This window comes from Zingiber officinale, chromosome 1B (assembly GCF_018446385.1).
Source record: "Zingiber officinale cultivar Zhangliang chromosome 1B, Zo_v1.1, whole genome shotgun sequence".
NCBI lineage: Eukaryota > Viridiplantae > Streptophyta > Magnoliopsida > Zingiberales > Zingiberaceae > Zingiber > Zingiber officinale.
In genome coordinates, this window is record NC_055986.1 from 11,761,364 (window position 1) to 11,769,150 (window position 7,787).

General features: G+C 42.8%; 1 protein-coding gene across 1 annotated transcript; it reads right to left on the reverse strand.

Moving 5' to 3' along the window:
• Positions 1 to 5,319: 5,319 nt before the first annotated feature.
• On the reverse strand, positions 5,320 to 7,391 carry LOC122050797. Its single transcript, XM_042611676.1, has 2 exons — positions 7,206 to 7,391; positions 5,320 to 7,024 (listed from the first exon to the last, which is right to left on the reverse strand). The coding sequence occupies exon 2, from the start codon at positions 6,550 to 6,552 to the stop codon at positions 5,479 to 5,481; it is 1,074 nt and encodes a 357-aa protein (XP_042467610.1). The 5' UTR covers positions 6,553 to 7,024; positions 7,206 to 7,391; the 3' UTR covers positions 5,320 to 5,478.
• Positions 7,392 to 7,787: the final 396 nt, after the last annotated feature.

Below are 7,787 nucleotides of genomic sequence, written 5' to 3' on the forward strand. Positions count from 1 at the left end.
ACTCATAGTTTTGGGCTTGCTTCATAAGCTTTTCGAGCTGGACAGCTTGGTCGTGGTTCTTATCTTTCTCCACAATGAGAGCTCGCTCGAACCCCAGCAACTGTTCCCACTGAATGTCCAACTCTCTCCTTAATTGATCCACTTCTACAGATAGCCGCTCGACCAAATCCTATGTTGTACTTGCTCTCTTGACTAAGTCCTACAAAAGCTTATACTCGTGGCTCAACTGGGCTAGTTTTTGGCACATAGTCAGATCATCTACCCAAAACTGTCAAAGTAAAAGAAGGATTAGTTAAATCACACTGAAGAATATAAGTGTTTGAGTGACAAGAGAGCTCACCTTAGTGGAGTACTAACTAAAGTGATCGGCCAGCTCCTTTGGTGAGCTCGTTGTTGCTTGTATTCAAGCATCCACCTAAGTTTGAGCCAAGGAGCCTTGAATTTTAATTTTATGCTCTGGGGCGCGCGACTTGCACAGGTCGAGATAACGCCAGTTGTCAGTAGGTAGCCTGAGGATGATAGTGATCCGTCTATGTCTACCCAACTCACCGGGGTTCGAGATGGACATAGTTAGGAACTTGGCGGTAGTGTTTAAGTGTATTGTCGATATGGGCATTGCAAGCTGAGCCGGGGAGGCAGTATAAAGGCAATCGATTGTGCTGGAACAGCTCCGATCAGCATTGTAGAAAGGGAGGGCGTCTAGTCAGAGGAGGCTGAAGTAAGCTAGTAGGTTGCAACCTCGGGGATCACCGAAGTGGTGCTCTTCACCTATTCAGATGGAGCTCGGGTTGCAGCAGAAGCTTGGGGAAAGATGTAGCTGATTGGACTAGTGCAACCGCTAGGTGCCTCTTGCGGTGTTGTTGGTGGATCAGTGGCTCCACAGAAGTTGACTCAGAGGGGACAACTTCTAGCAACAGGGATGGTCGAGGTGGGGGTAGTTCCTCTGTGTTGGCAATAACATCACTCCCTACTATCCAACTTGTTTCTTCTTCACTGATTGGCTCATTAGATGGGTTGATCGACAGCAGTTTGTGACTCTCTAGCTCGGCAACTCCTCAAGCATCTATCTCATCATCGGCTAACTTAGTGGAATCACTTAGCCAAGCCTTCCAGATGGTCCTAACTGCATAAAAAAGAGAAAAATCAGTTAGATCCAACAAAGTTATAAGAAGGAAAATCTCACCAAAGCTATCGAGAAGTTGGGTTCAGATGAGACTTAATCCAAACATATATAGCACCCCCAACATGTATAACACCCCCTCAGTCAACAACTTATAGATGTGATATTTTAAACCAACTAGCTGTGTAGAGGCTTCCAGGAAGACCAACTCCCATTTATACTTGCTTAACTCAGGAGGATTTGACAACTCCATTTGTTATTTGATTGGGAAAGTAAAAGGTTGGTCTGATCAGAGGAAAAAATAGTGGGACTTCTAGCCTTTGTTAGAGTTGGATATTTTATCAGAAAAGACTGTGCCCACTTGAGCTTGGAAAAGGAAGACGTCTGACTCAGATTTCTTTGGATAATAAAAATAATGGAAGACGTGTGGGTGTAAAGGGACTCGATACAATCGAAAAAAGACTATAAGTCACAGTAGCCAAATGGAGTTAGATTCTAGTTGTTGTAAAGGGATGTGGAAGTAAGAGCAAATTTTAGAAATGAAGTGATGCAAAGGGAAGCAGAGGCTAGCCATAAACTAGTCCTTAAAGAAAGTGACGAAGTTGGCTGGAGGAAGGTTGGGGCGATCGAAGCCCGAAGGGATTACAAGGTGATAGGAGGGAGGAATATGATAGGAGTGGCGCATCTCGTCTATCTCATCGCCATTGAAACTGGAGGCGACGGAGGTGTACCAGAGCCCGTGAATTGCAACGGACTGATCGGAAGCCATGGGAGGGGAGGAAAGTTGAGAAAGGGACGAAGAAAAATAGACTTACACAAGGAATAGGAGTTGAAAAGATCATCGACGATGGCAAACAGAAAGTAAGGGAACGAAGAAGAAGATGTAAAAAAAACACGAAAATGACGAAATGACATCGTTTGCAATAAACCTTAAAAACCTTAGTGGGAATGCCGAAGAGCCATTTGATCAAGGGCTTGGGAAAGCAAGACTTAATGAATTTGAATAGGTAGTTATCACATTAAATCCCAACAGTCGCCTGTCACATCGAATATTCTGCAACACAAGCATACGATACATGCTAACAAATAATAGGGTGCATTTCTGAGCGATGGAAGACAATCCGTAGGTTTATGATGAAAAATCATGATCTGCATGCCGCACATTAATGGTAAGTGATTCAATTGGTTTCCAAGATATCAAGGTGAGATCAGCTTAGGCTGAGCAATAGTACAAGGAGCATCAAGTTAGGAAACAAAGGACGTAAAAAGAAGCAACTACCAAGTTTTTTATCAACTTAAGATGAATGACATTTCGGTTGGGAAATAGAGAATCTCGAACATTGGCAGCTAAAATATAACACCCGTTAGGGGCAAGTGAACGCCCAATCAGAGGGTGAGAAGCATAAATAACACAATAGTCTAATCAATTAGACTTGCAGCCTCCTTCGACTAGACTTGAGGGGAAGACTTGTGATGCAATGATTTATCTAGGGCCTCTGAGTTGGATTAAAGTCAAGAGGATAGGATGACAGGGCGGTCAAAGTCAAGGAAGTGTCAACCTTTGGAAAATATAAATCCGCTACATTAACAATTCCCCTAGTGTCGGTCCCACGGATATGGAGGGAGGTACATGCAGGTACACAGGCGTTAGACGCATGGTGGGGTAAACCTTAGATCGTCAGTTCCTGAGAATCGACCCCTGGCCATTACGCCAGAGATACCATGTGCCCATCGTCTGTACTACACTCTGGGGGAAAGTGTCAACCTTTGAAGCCAGTGTAGATGATGGCTCCGGTTGAGATATAGCCGACTGGGTCGTTAAGCCGACCGGACTGAGGGTCGAGTCTGATACCCATCCACACGACATTCATGAAGCTTTGAGCCAAGTCAGCATTTTACCGAGTCAGCCTTATCTCTGATTCAGAAATAACACAGTGAATGAGCACAATAGAGTGGTCTAACTGATTAGACCAGTTGTACACTCAATCTATTTAAGCTTTCCAACTCAACTGAAGAAGTCAAGTGAAGATCGAGTCCCTGACTGTATTCATAAAGGACGACCGAGTACCCCTTGAGAGGGATGGTCATTCGGACTATTCTAGTAATTCGGTTGGTTGGCCAAAGTAGGTTATTATGGGCCCCGTAACTCATCGACCTCTTATTTCTTTTTTACATTTTATGCCACGGAGGACATAGAATATTCTACATATTCGAAGCTTCCACCATGTCAATCACAAAGATTGCGGGCCCATTTTGGAAAAGATATCAGAGACTCTTTATGGTCTAATCTTTTTAGAAAATACTTTGAGATTCATGCAAAGACACCATAGGGTACTATAAAAAGAGGTTTCCATCTATAGACGCAAGTATATGATGTTATATTTTTTTGGACACGCTTGTAGCTACTATTGATTCCACTATCCATCTACTCAATTACTGACTTGAGAGTCAGAGGGCCAACGTCGGGGCCCCCTTTTTTGATCCAGCAACTAACGCTCTTTATGACACGTAGGGCAACTTGGAGTCTTTGTTTGTCAACATTATAATCACGTTCTAGCCAACTACTTTCATTTGATTTTGGACAGGATCAATCCAATTGATCTACTCGTCCAAATAAATGATATTATATATATATATATGTATATACACACACGCTTTAGTAGTTTTTCTATTTATTTTTTTTAACTTCGAGGTTAAGTCAATTATATTTTACTTTTAGAGTTTAGAGATGGTATTATAGTATTCAAGCTAAAAAAATTAACATTAAAAAATTTTAGATGCTCACAGGATATATATTTAGGTATCTACTATCATTTTTTTTACTCTAGGATTAAATCAATTAAATTTACCTTTAGGATTTAGAAGTTAAGTTATACTGCTCAAGCTAAAAAAAATTAACACTAAAAAGTTTTAAATACTCATGACGTATATTATACATATTTAGGATTTAAGATTAAAGAAAGGTTGATTTTTAAAAAGAAAAAACAAAAATAAATAAATAAAAATAAATAACACGCTCATGGGGTTAAATAAAAAAATTTTAAATAATGAAAAAGTAACACTCGAGGTGCCTCGAGCACCTGTCGTGCATAGTATCGAACCATAAGTCACGTAGAATATCACTATTATATATATAACAACCTGCTATGCTACACAGTGGGTGTCCGAGCATATCATGAGTGCCTGAGAGGGAGGACCCCACATGGTAGAGGCTACCCGTGACAATGAAGGTGATCTATTACCCACCCCTGTATACATGACGTCGTGTGCGACTAAGGATGAGCTCCCATGTGGGCACAACTACCACGTGGACAACGTGTTTGAGTCATGCATGGGCAGTGGGTAGCGAGTCATCCCTATACATATATACTTTTATGTGAACATTTATGGGCGACATTCGTCGTGTGCGATCTAACATGACGAAAATCATTTTTTTAAAATCTCTCTCTCATCTGCATACAATTCTCTTCTCTTTCCTACACGTAAGGTGGTGCTGATTTTTACAACCCAACACCAAGATAAAGTTGGTCTTTAAAGTCTAGCTCCAATGTGTTGGTCTTTAAAAACCAATACCAATACATTTATGTTGATTTTTAAATACCAGTACTAGCATGTTAGAATTGGTTTCTAATGTTGATTTGTACAAATTAATACCAACTATTGGAGACCAACTCAACATGCTAGTCTTTAAAGACCAACATTAACACATTAGTGCTGGTCTTCTTTAAAGACTAACACTAACATATATAAATCAACTCCAACGTAGTGTTGATTTTTGTATAAATCAACATCAATTGTGGTGTTGATTTATAATTGGTGCTAGTTTACAGTTGGTGCTGATTTATACGAATCAGCACTATGTTAGAGCTGATTTACATAAATTAACTCCAATGTATTGATACTGATCTTAAAAATTAGCACATTGAAGCTGGTTAGAGCCATGGAGATATAGTGAAATATGGAACGACGAAACTCCGTCAGCTTTGATCCTATATCTCTATTTTTCATTTAATTTAATTATATTCCCTTCTTCCTTTCCCACCCCTTCCTCCCATTATTGTTTTAACATGCTTGATTTCTTCCGAGTTCCGACACATCACGTGCACGGAAAGGCCGGTACTGATGGCATAAATGTAATAATGCCGTTATGCGACACGGTACATCGATGGTTAATTGCTGCTCAACAACCGTAGCGAAATGTTATTGGACCAAAATAATTCGGCGTCCAGGTTCGGTTTAATTTGAGGATACAGACTCATGGTGTGGTTTGTAGGTTCCCTCAACTCCTCAAAAATGTACAAATATTGAAATATATATGGAACTCTCCGTTTTGACGAGAAAGGGTGGTTGATTAGTGTTTACCGTGAGGTGACGGGATTGAGGGCCTTGGTGAGGCTGTCGAAGGCGCTGCTGTAGCTTTGCGAACTGAAGCCCAAGCAGCTAAGCAGGCCTGGGCGGTACGGCAGGAACGTCCGGTGCCTCATCTCTTCCGCCTGAGCGCGGCGAACAGTGTAATGCCTCTCGTGCGGCGACAGCGACGCAGCAGGCGGCCTCCGCCTCGTTGATACCCCGTTCGTCGGTCTCTTCGAGCACCGTGGCTTGATCCTCTCTGCTGCTGCCGGAGACGAAGCGACTGACGCCGGGGTTGAGGCGGAGGAGCTCGGAAATTGGGGCTTTGGTTTGGCGGACGGGGAGAAGGAGATCGAGCGCCAGAATTTATCCTTGTCGGAGCCGCTCCCTTCGCTTTTGCTCCGGTGGAGGAGGAGATCTTTGAGAAAGATCCAACTCTTGGAGCTCCTGCCGCCGGGGGAGGTGGAAGAGGTGGAGGAGGAGCGGGAGGATGGCTCGGATTCCGGCGGCGTCTCCGCCACTGCTTCTTTCGGGTCTTTGTCGAGAACTTCGAGCTCGTTCGCGTCTTCTTGCTTCTCCATCTTTTCCTCTTGCCACTGGAACCGAGGGCTTCGAAGGGGGGACATGGATCTAGTCCTTCGGTGTAGGGATCTGCTCCGCGACCTCATTCCTCTCCACCTTCCATCCTCCTCCTCCGCGGTCATCTCTCCTTCCTCCTCGTCGCCATCCAGCAGAGGCGCGAGGCGCTGAGGGCGAAGAAGGTACGAGGAGATCCTCAAGGGGCGGATCTGGCCGTCGAGGAAAAGCTCGTCGGCGGAGGTCATCGTCCCTCCGCTGACGGCACCGTCGAACTCGAAGGGTCCTGCAGACCATCCGTCGTCGACCGTGGTAGGGGAAGGTGCGGCGTCGGAGGAGAAGGAATAAGGAGGGGAGGAGAGAACGTAGTGGACGGGGCTGGCGGGGCAGCTGAAGAAGTAGCCACCGGGCGCATCCGGACCAGGGCCGGAATTAGAGTTGCCAATGCGATCGCGCGCAGGGGAGCAGTCCAGGGATTCACCATTGTTAGGGCTACCGAGCTCCATCTCGGTTCCTCTTCGTTTCGAATCGCTCAAGAGGAGAAAATCAAGGAAATTGATATAAATAGACGCAAGAAGATCGGCGATGGACGGAGGAGGGGGGGTTGGAGGAGGTTGCGAAAGAAGCGCCGCAGCTTGCTATAAATAGCAAAGGAATTGGTTTCAAATAACAATTTAATATTTATATTTAGAAAAAAAAAACAAATAAATAAATATTTACGAAGGAGAAGCTGGAGGTGTGACCGGTGATGTGATAGCCAATAAAAACTAACTGAAATTATCAATTTTTTTTTTATTTTTAGGGAAATATCTTAAAACAGAAGCTGAATAATACGATTGTTTATCAACAGCAAGTCTACTTGATAAACACTGTGTCTTAAATCTACTCCATTTCAGAACCAGAGGCAGCAGCCTTCTTCTTGTTGAGTTCGTTATGCTTCCTTGAGTATCTCAGGTTTCTAAGATACTTTGGATCCATCTGCGATATTATGAAATAAAAAAAAAACACTTTAACAGGAATCTACAAAATCAAATGCTCGTTGAAAGGTGTATAATAGGATAAAATGCAAAAAAAAAAAACATAATCGGAAATTTTAAAAAACAAACAAAGGGGAAACAACTAAACTGGTGGAAAGAGTAGAAAGAAGAGAGATGAGTACCCCCTTGGTGGAGGTGTGCCGGTGCTTCTTAGGCTTCTTGATCCCGTTCCTGTGAGCCTTGTACGACTGGTTGTGCGCCGTATGGTTCTTTGATTTCGCCATTTCTGAATCGAGAAGAAGAATATTGAAATTGAAGAAATCGTAGATAGTGGGAAATTAGAAGCAGACCGAGAGGGACGCACCTGGAGAAGCACAGCGTGACCTAGAACTTGTTCGCCGGCTATATTTTATAGGGGTATTGGGCCACATACTGGGCTAAGTTGGTATTGAGTTGGGCCTTAGACAACTATTATTTTGAAATATAAATTTGGATTAATTTACGCAAAAAGTTAAATTTTCCTTCAGAAACAAGTATTATCTCGAAATTCTTTCTAAATTTTTTCACATTAAAAAAAGGTAAATATTTCGTGATTTTGATTAGGGCGGTAAATGAACTAAGCCTTCGTGAACAAGTTTAGTATTCGGTTTGGTAAGAGCTTGTTTATGTTCGTTCAATATACATAAGATTAATTAAACAAACAAGTTTGAACAGCTCGTTAAACTAAACAAACAAGGTTGAACACATATGTGTTCAGCTCGTTG

Coding starts and splice junctions, on each gene's coding strand:
- LOC122050797 (XM_042611676.1), bottom strand. CDS start 6,552: ATGGAGCTCGGTAGCCCTAACAATGGTGAATCCCTGGACTGCTCCCCT.